We start from the raw sequence: 15232 nt of genomic DNA on the forward strand, positions 1-15232 counted from the left end.
CCGAAAAAGAGTAGTGTCTGCACACTTGTGAAAATGTTGATAATTGTGAACGACTCCTCATAAAAATGCAGACATACTGTGGTAAACTTAAATAGACACGCAAAATTGAGTGCTGCTTTAATATAAATGATTTGAAATACAGCAGTTGGCTTTGATGGCCAATTTGTTGACCTATTTTCATTCATACAGGTAATATCCATAACATTCAGCAAGCAAATAATACAGGTAGCAGTTCATATGAACGAAACATTTAAATAAATATTTACGGTATTTCTTCTTTACGAGTGTGCTGATCATTATTATATTTCTTAATTCAGTGCCCCAACATTCAAAATAGTACCTCATAACCATCATTGTGTTAATTGTGTTAAGTTTTTGTCTCAGTTTCTATTAACAGTTGCAATAATAATAAGTAAAAACAAGTCCTTAAATTACTACCATTTCTACTGTTTTATTAATAAAATGTGTGTTTATTTGTCCTCATTCGAAATGGAAATTTACTGTAGGTTGGGCCCGGGATGGGTGACCACCCGACATAACTACTAAATCTAATGTGCCCAACATGTAAGGGTTATAGACCCTACTCATAGGATCTCAACAACTCTGGAATTAAATACCTACCTGTACAGTGCAACAGCTGGGTTTGAACCAGGGTTTACAGCCAAAGAAGCAGAAACTATACCTCTCCTACCTTGCTACATTAAAGTTATTATACAGATATTGTTGTTTTTAAATTTAAATATAAAAGGCAACACCAATCTATTTATAGTACTAGAGAATTTACAGGAACTTTTCATAGGTGGTTAACTAAAATTGTACTTGCTCAATGTTAAACTAAAAATTTAGAAAACTAAAGATCACAGCTAATAATACTAAAAAGGCCCATGTTCCTGATGATGACATAATTGTTGTCGAAATACTGAATCCCAACCGTGCATGTATTATACTTCTTTAAAGGCCCATTTAAGTTATTTAAAATTAGAAATTATCAAGGTATAAAAAATAAGAAAAAATACATTGTTTACAGGACTTGGTCTGTGTTAACACACAATCAATGCATCGGAAACAACATCATTATATTGGGTCCTTCAAGATGTTTTCAACTCAAAATAGAAACTGCTTGTTACATGACCTTATCCTGAACTTTAACCTTGATGGTCACAAGTAAAGACTGACTAAATTCTTTGTGTAGGTTTATTATAGCACAATACCACAGATTATGTGACATACCCTGCTGTAATGCATTAGCTCCAAATCAAGAGAAATATCACAATTTGTAAAGAGGTAATAGGATTAATCCTCAAATTAAGCAGATTGATGGCCAAGTACTAATACTATATGAGATAAACCACAGATACTAGAAACACAAGATAGAGCACTTGCATAGCAAAAATAAGGCAGAAATACAGTACGTCAATTCTTTTAGGTTAGTCCAGATATTCTGTACTGTACGCAGCGCCCTTCTTTTCTTATTTATGTGCAAGTTTATCTACAGTATACTTGGTCCAGGCGTACAGGGCGCCCTTCTGTTGCTAAGTAAATCCAGACGTACGCGGCGCCCTTCTATTTCTGCTAATGATGGAAAGTTTATCACTAATTAGAGTCTGGTTATACGATTATGTGCTTTTGTGTCTGTCATTTCTAATTTTTTTATCTTATGAATAATGGCAATGATTTCTACCTCCGCAAAAGAAGGTTATGTATTCAGTTATGCAAGTTTGGCAGAAGGTTTTTAGATCCAGTCGTACGCGGCGCCCCATTGTTTTTTTCCCACCATGCATTTCGGTGGAACAGTTTTTTTCTGTGGAGAACTCTATCTTGTGTTTCTACAGTACTGCTTAAAAGAAGTGGTCGATTTTTTGGACGCGTCCGATGCATCCTAAACAAATGGGTAGACAGCAGACAACATGGACGTGATTTGGATGGACGCGTCGATCACGTCTAAAAAAATGCACTAATTTTAATCTGTACTTCAGTATCTTTGGATAGACTCATTGTCAACAGAACACTCACATCATCCAAAGCATAACCAACACACAAAAGGCTATGATCAAGCCACCGCTTCAACTACTGTAATACACACACAATACTCAAACCTATACTCATGGTTGATAAGAAAGTAAGTATATACTCAGGTTATACTGTACTGTACCAAGCCGTTAACAAATAAAGTGATCACCCAGGCTACGCTAAAGCTTCAGTACAGGCTATATTCAAGCACATCCAACACTACAAATACAGTCTCAATCAATATTCAGTTTACCCTAAACTAAACCATTCGGGCAATAAACACTTCGGGCAATATCAGTTTGAATTTAATTGAATTGAATATCCAACCGAGCCAGCAGTCAGATACACTCAATCCAAAAGTCAGGGAAAAGTACCAACTTGAGTGTTCGAAAGTGGGACACATAGACCTTGAATGCGAGACATTTTGTTGAACAGTGGGGCATATTTTAACTAGAAAAGGGACTGGGGGAGAAAAAAGCAACAAGACACTAGCCATGGGTAGAATTTGACTCGGGTCTCGCATTGAACCTGCTCCTCTATTAAGTTGTCTTTGGTACTGTATGTTTTATGGTAGGGAGTCACTATGTGGTAATACTTAACCAATATTCAGTCTATCAGTCACTCTAGCAAATCTCTGTTCTCCTTTTTATAGAACTTTATGCAGGCTACAATCAAGCCATATTGTACAGTACTACAGATATTATTAGCTTATGACAACGAGGTCCTATTTTAATTGAGGATCAGGTATCGTCAGTTGTAGCTTATTATCAAACTATACCTCCATGATCAAACTGTAGGCCTCACCATTTTCACTAAGGTACTGGCATCGCATTCCCAGGTCAGCTGTTATGCAAAAACTGGATACAGTATTACATTCAGTGACTGTAATATGACAAACAGTACAGGCCTAATTCCTGTACTGTACAAGAAAAATATTCCTGTAATTACTAAAAATTAAATGTTATTTAAAGATACATTATTGAATAAAAGAATAAATGTAATTCTTGTAATAAAAATACATGTATATTTACTCACCTCTGTAACATCCATAACTTTAATGGCAGCCAGTTGTCCTGTCTTAACATGACGACCCTAAAAAGGAAAAAAAACATTAATAATTCGAAGAAAATGATTTTAAATAAAATAAGTACGTTTTGCTTCAAGACCATCAACTTTTGATTTATGAATACCCAACATTTACAGTACTTAATGAGCATAAATTTACAAATTTATACAAATTTAAAGCTGGCAAGTAGAGCAGCTCATTTGTCTCAAATTTTGTGTTGAGTTAGTTTTTTCAACTAATAATTGTCTTAGATTTTGTTTGATCATACATGCATACAGCTTGAATGTGGAATACTTAAATAGTAAGCCAATGGTTTTGCCCTCTCCTATTGTTACTGTGTACACCTCATCTTAACTCTCACATTTCAATCCCTTGCATTTGCAGCTAGGTATTTTCGATGTAAGAATCAAAGATGGCATTGTTCCAACACCTGGTTAAGCAACATAATAAAATGCATTGGTCAATGGTTACTTACATGCTCACATGTTGGAATGCCATTTCACAAAACAGCAAGAAAACAAATGTTGATTTTTTTTTTTTTTTTTGCAAATTCCGAATATTAAAACAAGAAAATATGATTTAAACATAAATGCACTCAACCATAAAATTAATGTACAGCCTAACATGTATTATACACTACTCTAATGTCATTAAATTAATTTAATATCAATATCATGAATGGAGCTGTACTGTAGTCAGTCAACCTTCTAAAAACCTACTGTACAATAGGTTACCCTCAAACAGAAAAGACAGATTCACAGTCACTGTTACTTCTTGTGAATATACTGTACAACTGACATAATTAATACATTCAATGATTTCCCGATATACTCCATTTCGCCGTCTCCAATCATCCTCTCAAATCCTTCTCCAAATGCCATACCAAAACCTACGGTCAATGTTCTTTTACTTTTGCTTCTGCCTATTTCTGGAACCAACTTCCAAAGTACATAACTTCTTCCAACTCTATTTGCAACTTTAAGTCACAGCTTAAGACCTATTTGTTTTCCGGTGGCTTTTTAAATGCGTTGCGCCTTTGATCTTGTTTGGAATTGGCGCCATATAAATTCGAGATAATATTATTATTATTATTATTATTATTAATCAAATTTGATAGAAAATAATCATCAAATATAAATATGTTATTTCAATAATTAATATACAATTAACTGAAACCAGCAACATAAACAACTGAAAATTTAATGGTCTGCTCAGCCTTCCAAACGGTACAGTACAGTGTAGGTACAACCAGGACATGTTAACAATGAAATGTCATGTAAAAATAAAGTGTATGGCCACCAAAAAGTTATTTGGGCAGGTTTAAAAATACTTTAGTCTGCCAGAATATGACAGTCAGGAGGGGACGCTAAACAAATATTAATTTTACAGGCCTACAGTTAATTAATTTTTTTCCCTTTAGATATAATGCACTTATTACATATCAATATAATCCCATAAAACTTGACAGTGTAGATTTCTTACTGCAAATGCATATCTCAAAATCAGAACTGGGAATAAACTGTACAACCATGCGAAGGAAAATATTTCCTCCATGGTACAGTACAACAACCTAAAATGATTAAAAATACCAGATCAAACTGGTAAATGGATGCCCACATAGAAAATGGTGATTATAAATTTAAGAATTTTATTTAAAAAAAATTGTGAATAAGAAGGTGAAGTGAAATTTGAAAAACTTCCAACAAATAGAAATTATTGTACAGTACATTATGACATTGTCTGGCCATCAGAGCCTAATTTTAAAACTGATCTGGACAGAGTCTACAGTAATATTATCTGAGACCTGGAGAAAAGGTCAAGTTTAACAAAGGCATCACTTCCCAGCAAAAACAGCTTTGAGTAGTGTACTCTATCTGACTGTAGATTACTTTTCCAGAAACAGTACTGTATACTGTTGCACTATGATTAAACTGTCAGGTGTTTGTTTTAAAGCTATGATCATTTTATCACAAGATCTATTAATGAATATTGTAGATCACTTTCTTTGAGGATAAATAAACACAAACAAAGGGCAATGTCCAAATATAGTTTAATTTTGATATCAGTTACAAAATAAAATAAATATATTGTATTTTATGATTATAAATAATTAATAATTCTTCATTATAAATTTATTAATCATCAATTTCTCAAAGAAGCATCTGTAATAAGACTATATCAAGTAAAATGAATTCTGGTCATCTCTTGAAAGGTACTTTAAATATACAGTAAAACAAAACAAAAAAGTACCTAAGGTTTACAGCATAAGTATTAAACTTAACAATACATATGTTATGTTAAACTGAATGGGGCGCAGACACATGCCTGTGTAGACATTTCATAACTCTGTGAGTGCCAACACTTTGTAACCAACTTAAAAACCTAAAATGTCTTTAGCCTCAATCACACTGGATTAAATTTTGGGAATATGTAACCGTAATCACGGTAAACATTTCTAGGGTAAATGTTACCGTCAATCGCACTTGGACTTTTCAACTCGGTTAATTTTCCAGAGTAGTGTAAAATTAACTATTGAGGGCGGTACATTTTGACCCGTAACATGACCCGTACTGACATGACCTACAGCCTTCTGATCCCTTGATCTGTTTCGCGCGCTGATTTGCACTTACTTTCTAGCTAGTTCTTACCGAAATGAACAATGAGGCTTGGGAATTCGGTTAATTTAAACGACCTGTGGCTGTTCGCATTGGATTTTCCAGGCCGGTCAAAGTAGCTCGGTAGGAATTCCTGAGTTAATTTCACTCCCGAAAACTAACCTGCGGCGACAGTCAATTTAACCGAGCGGGACTATCCGCATTAGACTTTTTCGGTCAAACTTACCGACAAGACAGTTACTTTTACTGAAACAAATCCAGTGCGATTGAGGCTTTTGTTATATAAAGGGCAGATTATAAGCACGATAAAAGAATCTGTTTCTTCATTTAAATACTTATGGGTCTGTGTTTGTTTCTACCGGAAAATGTATTTTGGAAGAAACAGCATTACCAGAAACCCAATTAGCCAGTAGTAACACGCCCCAATTAAGCAGCTATTAGGGTAGTACAGTAAGCCAAGTTAGGATTTGAATCTTAAATTCTCTTCCTTGGATGGACAAGTCATGTTTGTCTGACTCTACCCAGGAATACTAATAGTTGCCTGGAACAGTAGGATGTTGTGGTTTTGAATGTATTGATCTATGCACCACTACATGCAATATTCCTGAGGGAATGAATAAGGTTTCATATGATTAGTTAGTGCGTAAGATTTGCAAATTGATGGATCCAATGATCAGGGGGAAAATGTTGCTGGCACTGTGATTTTTACTTTAGATTGTATAGTAAAATCACTAATAAAACCTAAATAATTCGCATTTAGGAGCATTTCATATTATTTTATGTTAATTATGGCTATGAATTTATCACTTAGTATAAACACATAAAAACGTTAGAACCACCAAATAACAGATGACCTCAAAAGACGGCAGGAAACACCAGGACTGACAGCTCATTGTAAATAGAGATGTATAGTACTGTAGCTATAGTTTTGTATTTATTTACTGTACGAAATACCAATATGTACAGTAATAAACCTATTAACGTGAAATAATAATTTTAATTTGATCAGGTGATATCCGAAGAGATCCTCAACAGTAACTGGTTTACTTTTGAGTAATCCTGTCAAGTACTGTATCAACTGAAGTTGTGTTGGCATACTTGTCATGTTTCTATACATTTACGCTCTTTGTATATTTGAGAATAATGAAATAAATGATATGAGATTTGTTTGACTGCTTCATGTCTAAATTGTCTAAATTGGGATGGATTTTGAATTAACAGGTTCAAATCGATCAGCCAACCTTGAACCAACCAATAATCACTGAGGTTTTTTTTCTGTTTTAATAGTTAAACTTTCCTATAATAAATTTTATTTCCATGTCTATAGAATGTTATTTCCGAAGTACTGGGCCTATAAAATACCACCATGCTACAAATAGTCCTATATACAGAAATTTCATTTACATAAAAATGAATCAAATTTCAGCTACAAAAAAGAAAACAAATTTGCCAAAGGTGGAGTACATGACTATGATGAGACAGAATTTATTAAAGACGTTCACATTTAATCTGTAGGATGATGTTGCCAGGTGACTGGTACCTAGGTTCCTGGAAGTCAATTTTCGTCATCATACCCTGCAGGCCTTCTGTGAAACAAAAACCTGTTCAGCTGGGATACCTAAGATGCAAGCTACAGGCATCATGCAAAAAAATATGTTCAGATAAAAATTTGCAAGATGTGAATTCACCTACACAGGCACGGCTCTGTACATGTGGTGGTTACTGTACACCACGACCTAGGGTTAGAATCTCCCCCTCTCCAACCCCATAGATTAGCATAACGCCTATGCGCTCTCAGCCATTTAGAGGTGCTGTAATCATAAATTTTCTTACCTCAGCCCAAACCATGTTGGGCTGAGGTGGTATTGATTCTTTATCAGTGAAAGTCTCTCCATGTTAAACATTTCTGGATTCATCACTCATATCATTTACTTTGTTGTTTAAAACATTTAGAATGCAATGACAAACAATTAAAAAACGAGCACATCTAAAATCCCAGGAATTGGCAACCAGGACATAAAAAAAAGGCCCCCACTCTCAGAAAGCCACAAGATCCCCGGCCCCATTGGTACAGTACATCACTGATCCAACTCCTCTGAATCTTTGGTTTTCTCAGGGGTTAATACTACTACAGTACACTTTATTTATTGTAAGTTTTTGAGACCAATCATTTCTTTTAAATCTATTTTTTCCTTAACATTCTGCCCGCCAAACATGGAGAGTTTTGGTAACGCATCGCTTGATCGCCAAACACAGAGATATCTGTTTCAGGTTTTTTTATGGAATTCGATAGATGGGGTAATTACCGACATATACTAACAATTTGAACACTATATTCAGTTTGGACCGTAAGAATTTCACTATTTGTTTTTTACATTAGTGTACAGTAAGTAGAGCGGTATTGATTTACTTTCACAAAATCGCGATTATCTCAGTTTCATTGCGCGAAATTGCGTAAATCTCCAAAAGTGAGTCATTTTCATTTTACTGTTTGGGTCACAGATTGTGATTAGAATAAAATGTTTGGCACCACTGTAAACCATTCTCAGTGAGCTTTGGAAAAGTGTTGAAATTTGCCAGAAGTCTGGCGGTGGCTTGATACTATTTTTTTCAAACCCCTGGCGGTCAGAGTGTTCAATCAATGCAACTGTACAGTACCTGTACTTTACCACAAAAAAAAAAGAGAAAAATAAGAGACTCGTGGCAAGTCTAGAATAGACTGTCTATTAACTATAGATTAAACCTACGGTAGGAAATAAGAAACATCCTTAACACTGTAAATAGCATCACCTACGATATTATAAATCAATCAATCAGTTAGTTTATTTTTATTATAAACAAAATTAAAAAAACAACAGATAAAAACTGTAACAAAAATTCCAGAAAACATGTTTTATCTGTATCTTTTTCACCTGTATAAAAATTTATGATTTACATTAACATTTAGGTCATGCACGGTATGGCAGACTAATGTCTCCTCAAATATGAAAGCTTAAGAATGACGTACGTTGTCATTGAAGATGAACATGTAACTGTAATGATGAGACGAGGAGATTACAACAGTGATGGTGTACGAGACGAATCAGAATTAAGATCTACTGTTCCAGCGCCAAGAATTACCTCATGTTGTATAAAAACTACTGTAATAGATACTGAACAAGTTGCAAAACCATGTGTAATGCAGGACAGTACTGTATATAGGTAGCGCAGGCCTCATTAGCATATTCAGTGGGTATGATACCTCACTGACAATAACTCATGTTGACCTAATTCCCTATCCATCATTTAATGGGTAATTATGCAAATTTTCTGTTTTTCTGTACACCTTAGATTACAGCAGCACTGAATGTTCTTTATACAGGCGACCTTCCCATTTACGTACACCTTGGGCTGAAAGCAGTTCGTAATTGAGAAAATTGTAAATGAGACGTTCATAAGAATAGCGCCCTCAAGTTAAAAAAAGCCAAGTTGTAGACTATAAACTAGGCCTGTCTACCAACATTTAGGCTTAATTTTACATTTAAAAGTCCAATAAAAATTTATAGAAATCGTTGAAGAATCAATTAAATGTTAATGCAAGACAAACTAATGTATTAGATATCGATTCATAATAGGCTAAGCAAATCGTTCCATGGATAGACCGACCTAATCTTCCATGTCACTAACAGGCTGACTGTTCAACATACAGTGGTGGTTTAGCCAAGGTTTAGCTGGGCCTACCAGCAGCTCTCTGCTAACTTTAGCTCTGTAATTTGTAGCAAATTACTAAACAAACATTGATATTAATTTGTATTAAAAGCACTTGGCTTATTATTTGTTTAATTTAGTAAAAGGTATTTTTGTATAACTTAAAAAAAGAAACTGTTCCTATTTTTCCGACTTTCCTGACTTCCAAACATGTGGTTTTGTACCTCTAGCATTGAATGATGGGTATTTTAATACTGATGTCATCTTCTAAAAATATAGCAGCTTGCTAATCGTTTTTTTGACAGTGAAAAACAAATAATATTAATAATATTAATAATGTTTATTAACCAAACAGTGATTTATTCTTAAAAGGATAAAAGGTTGATGTTACCATACTCTGACAAGCTCGATTTACAGTGCATTTAGACCGCAGGTAACCATAAGACAGAGTAGGGTAGGCTCCCTGGTATAGATAGGCTACCCAGCCTTGCCCTTAGCCTAGACAAGGTAGGCCTAGGAGCATGCACTGCCTGCCTGAATTTCGGCTAGTTTTGATTATTTTACATCATGTATTGGTTTAACTTTTTTAAGCCTAAAGTATTATGATGTATTTATGGAATGTACTGTATAACCAGCACTATAATGCATTTTTAATGACCTTTGTAATTTGTTTTTCTTAAAATAAATAAAAATTGCAAAAATTAGATAAATAAATCTAACGATGACATCATTGGCCGAACATTCGTAAAATAGAAGGTTCGTAAAATAGAAGGTTCGTAAATGAGAAGTTCGTAAATGGGAAGGTCGACTGTAATGTCATTATTTTCAGTTGGGAAAATGTTCTTCCGAAATAATGTAATGAAAATGAATGAATGAATGAACAAATACATAAATTAATAACGAATACATGAATAAATGAAGACATAAATGAATGTACAAATAAATGAATGAATAAATAAAGGAATGGCTCGATGAATATCTACTGTATAATTCATAACCTTATTTTTTCAAAAGGGCTTGCAGATGAAACATTGAATTCAATTTAAAAAAAAAAATACTCAGATACTCAAGTATTCGTCCATCATACAAAGATATGAATTCTGCTGGCAAATAATCAAAAACCATAAAAACTTACTTAAACTAATTGTTAATATTCTGCTTATTAATGTTTTCAGTGGTTTAAATATGTACGATATACATGCCGTCCCCATCACCATGTCACCCTAGAAGTTAAATGTGCGAATGGCATCGGGCAAGAAAAAGTTCTTGATGATTTGATGCCCTAAACATTATTTCCGTATTGATAACAGGTAATGATAAGGCAGCACACCGAGACTACTCTTTTAAAGATATAATTTTATTAGCTCATGTCTAATAAAATCACAACTTTAAAGTTAGTCTCAGAGTGCTACCTTATCATTACCCGTTATCAATATTTATTCAGACTAAACACGACTACTGTACAAATACTCTTGCCATTAATTTTACACGAAAGCAAATTGTTCAGATCATCAATCGTCAACTTAGGGCCTGTTCGAGCAAAAACGCCAACCATATTCCGTTTATTTCACCGGGTAATCGCGTTGAACACTCAGCGGGTGGTCGACCATTCGAGCAAGTTTTAGCTCATGGTAAGTATGTGTAATGAAACTACTCCGGAAGTAAATTTCAACTTATCCCATGGTTAACAACCCATTCTTTGTTTACTTGCTACTGCTGCTATAACCGGCCCATGTACACACAGCGCGGCACGGTGGAACGATAATGTAGCTCAATAACTTATAATGGCTACTTTAAAATCTATACGTAGGTAAGTTTATTCAAGTTTATTTCTCCGAATAATGGTAAATCTACAAATCAGTGGAACGATAATGTAGCTCAATAACTTATAATGGCTGCTTTAAAATCTGTACGTAGGTAGGTTTAGTCAAGTTTATTTTTTCCGAATAATGGTAAATCTACAAATCGATCGCGTAGCTATGCTTCTAAATTTAGATTTCGTTGTGCATGCGTGAGGAGGCGAAGGAGAGCTGCAACCACACCTGGGCCGTAACCTATTGAATTTCGTGCTGGGCTGTGGACAAAACATTTTGGAAAAATATTTAAGGTTGATTTATCATCGCCTAGGCTCCATGGTCATTCCATACACAGCATTCTACCCAGCAATTTGGTGGTCAAAATTGTTGCGGATAATCCAGATGGTATGGTAATTAGACTAGTGTCTAGTAGACGAGCGGTTTTAGAAAGTGTGTACCGGTAAATTAACTGGTAAATTGCACTGATATTTTTTCGCTCGAACGGGCCCTTACTCAACATCATCATTTTTACATTACGGTAGGTACATATTTAACAAGCCTTAATTTTATTTTGAATCTCCATGCTTCAAATCCTGGATCTGCCCATCAGGGTTTGATTTGAATAATCTTTAATGTTCAAGGGGTATGTAATTACTATGATCTACTGTGTAATAATATGTAATTTTGTGCCTTTTTAAATTCACTTTTTCTTGTCTACAGTATGTACCCTTTGCAATCCTTGGGCTCGTATTAACATTAATGTCAACAAAAAAAGGTTACCTTCGACAAGTTAGGTTCACTTACAGTAGGCAAAAGTATAATTATTACACTACCAATTATATAATTCTTCTACAAAGAAATCAAACTTCCTTTCTTGTGTTGTATAGTGTGTCATATTTCTTAGTATCATTCAGGAATAAAAACACTTTAATGTTTTTCATGGTTTTTAAATGATGATGAAAGCATGTAAACATTTTTAAAAAAAAACATCTACCATGAATTGAACACATGACTTTAGAGGCAGAAGACAAGCACACTATAATCCACTTTACTGTAAATAACTAAGGATTTTTCACAAATGCAGTCACCATGAAAGGGTTTTCAAGTATTAGTCAGTTTATTTACTTTTAATCAACTAGAAATTTTCTAAATATAATCTATTCAGACCAAGAAATTTACTTTTAATAAACTATCAAAATTATGTCAACCTGAAGTAAACTGTAAATATGGCCTTGACTTTACAATCCGCTTTTTAATTACAGTATGTCAATGGATTCTAGGTTTTTCAATCACCATTCGTTTCATTTATATTCAAATAGTTGAAGTATAAAGTTGAATTGCTTATTTCCTTATAGTAAGTTCGGTTGGTTATGTGGCATTAAGTAACAAGTACATGTAATAGCAGGGACAGATATAAAAATATCAATGTGTGGTATTTAAGAAGGAATTTGCCATTACAAAGCTTACTGTTACTTAGTAAGGAAAACTGTTCATTAAAAAAAAATCAAAATTTTGCTCACTTATGTTATCCATACATTTCATAAATTGCAAATTATTCTAAAATAAATGCTGAATAAATTATGCTTTTAATACTCAATGCTGTTTTGACCTTGTACTTATTGAGTTTCACTTAATTTGCATTTTATACTTAGGTACAGCACAATGCAATTTAAGTGAAACTCAATGAGTTTCACTTAATAATGCATTGTACTATTACTCAGTGGTAATAGTTTGTTTCTTGTCTAAAAAAAAAATCTCCTTCACTCATATCTTAATAAATATACAGTAGGCCTACTAATTAACTTTCTACTTGAAATCATTTATTATAATCAATTCACTCAAAAGTATAAATCATCAAATATCATCATTGTTTTGTACTGTAGGTCAATGAATTCAAGGGGACGGAGGTGGGCGACACTCTGACTACAGTATATACAGTACATGAAGCTTTGAAAACAGTGACTTTACTCCATTTTATACCTCCATGCTTATTCCAAATCTATCATTTTCATTGAATAAACATCATTGTTGTAATCATATGGTAAACTAATATTTTATTCAGACAAAAAGGTCAAACTGAGGTGACACAACAGTAATAGGGGATCTTGCATAGGTTGAAGATATCAATATCTCACATTGGCAAACCATACAACAATGTAGTATCAGTTCTTTTAACTGTTACACAATCAGTCCAGTATGTACACTATATCTTAACATTACCAGCAACATAATTTTAATAATGCTCATTTTAGCATCTACTACAAAGGTCAAGTCATCTTATTGTAAGTTCTGTTGATGTTTGACTGGTTCGTTTCTTCACTAAATTATGTTTTATTCAATAAAAATTGAATTTATTTTTATTATTGACAACGTGCCAGCAAATGTTGATTTTTCTTTAAGGTACAGTATGCTCAGACTAGGCAGAGAGATACAGTGGAGAAATTTTATCTATAAAACAAGATTTCATTCTGTGTCCAAATTTGAAGTATGTGGTCAGCATACTATGAGTATAATATGTAATATTATTAATGTTTTAGAAATTAATAGAGCCTAGGTACTGTAGGTCATCAATCTAGAATATCTAATATTTTGATGTGTTTGTCCTTCCTCATTACCAAAGAACAGAAGACTTACTGTATAAAGATGAAATGTTCACAAGCAAGCCCCTTCCAAAGTAAAAGGGAAGGGAGAAGGAAGGGAGAAAGGAAATGGAAGGGAGAAGGGAGGGAAGGGAGGCCATACATACAGTAGCTGTCAAGTCAGAAGGTCTTGTTGGCTTGAGAGTCTTTACCCACCTCATCCCCTAACATGAGGCTATTACAATATGACATATTTATTACAGTATGCTTTTTATTTTGTTTCACTACAGTTATTGAAAAAAAGCATGAACTTCACAAGAGACTACTCTACTTAGGTGCTGACGGGAGAGCCTGAGGGTCTGAAAGTCTTCAGTCCCACGCAGAAACAGGAATACACGCAGAATCACTGGAATACAGTATTAAATGGAACTAGAATAAACCTACCTTAAAAACTTGTCCATATGTTCCATTGCCCACTACTTCCATTAAATCAAATATTCCAGCAGGCTCCTACAAACCAAAGACATAAATATTATTATTATATCATTTAAAATGTAAATACATTACTTATACTGTATAGCGCAAACATATCTGATGACATCTCAATGTGCTTTACAAACTTTAAAATGTATAATATAACTAAAATACATTAAAAATACTGTACAAAGCATTCACTAATCAAACAACCATTCCAATTTAAACGCAATTTCACAATTTAAAATGTCATAAATGATAAAAGTTTGGCACAATTTTCAGTTTAAAAAGCAATTTCGCAAGTGAATAAAATTTTTATTTTATTTTATTATTCAGCCCTTGAAATTAGCGTCGGCATTCGGCAATGCCGAGGTAATTGACGACGCTTAGCAAGCTTACCACGGCACCAAATTGCCGAGGCTCCTTTTTGATAGACCTACATGTACTGTAGCAAGTGGCCTAAAGAAATTTCAGCTTGTATGCACACAGAATGTTAACATTTTTTAGTTTATTATTGTGTGTAAATTAAAATTACAAACCAGGAATTACCACAGTCAAGACGATGTATTTATGCATGCTGTAAACACAATGGCCCAAGCATGTTGTTGTGGCAGGCGACTGCGAACAACGAGGGCGTGGAAGATTTTTGGTAGATTCCGACCTGGGTACTCTATACTGTGACATATGTTCATTTTAAAGCAGCCGTAAAATTAATGATTAATTTATACTATTATTATAATATACAATATGTTTTAATGTTGCTGTTTTTACAAAATAAACTTCAATATATATACAAATAAATTAAATATTCAGTGGTTGACTTGTTTATTTTGTGTACGTGTTTTACCTGCTTCAGAATGGTACGAACTATAAACATTACGTCATTTAATAATGAAGAGAGCGGCGTTGAAGGGAAAAATGCTTTCTTGGTTTAGGGCAAACCCTTGCTAGATAGTTAAATAGGTATGTCTAGAACTTGTTAAATTATGATCAAATTAATTAAAA

At 33.8% G+C, this 15232-nt stretch overlaps 1 protein-coding gene across 1 annotated transcript in view; it reads right to left on the reverse strand.

The window, feature by feature from the left end:
- LOC117113675 (traf2 and NCK-interacting protein kinase-like) overlaps positions 1-15232 on the reverse strand; it is a 51755-nt gene that overhangs the window by 31052 nt on the left and 5471 nt on the right. The window contains exons 2-3 of the mRNA XM_033257086.1: positions 14198-14263; positions 3046-3102 (exon numbers count right to left, since the gene is read on the reverse strand). Of these exons, the coding sequence (XP_033112977.1) occupies positions 3046-3102; positions 14198-14263 (123 nt within the window). The remainder of the gene's footprint in view (positions 1-3045; positions 3103-14197; positions 14264-15232) is intronic.

Source organism: Anneissia japonica, unplaced genomic scaffold, assembly GCF_011630105.1.
Source record: "Anneissia japonica isolate Jap-2015-1 unplaced genomic scaffold, ASM1163010v1 scaffold5623_len388731_cov182, whole genome shotgun sequence".
NCBI lineage: Eukaryota > Metazoa > Echinodermata > Crinoidea > Comatulida > Comatulidae > Anneissia > Anneissia japonica.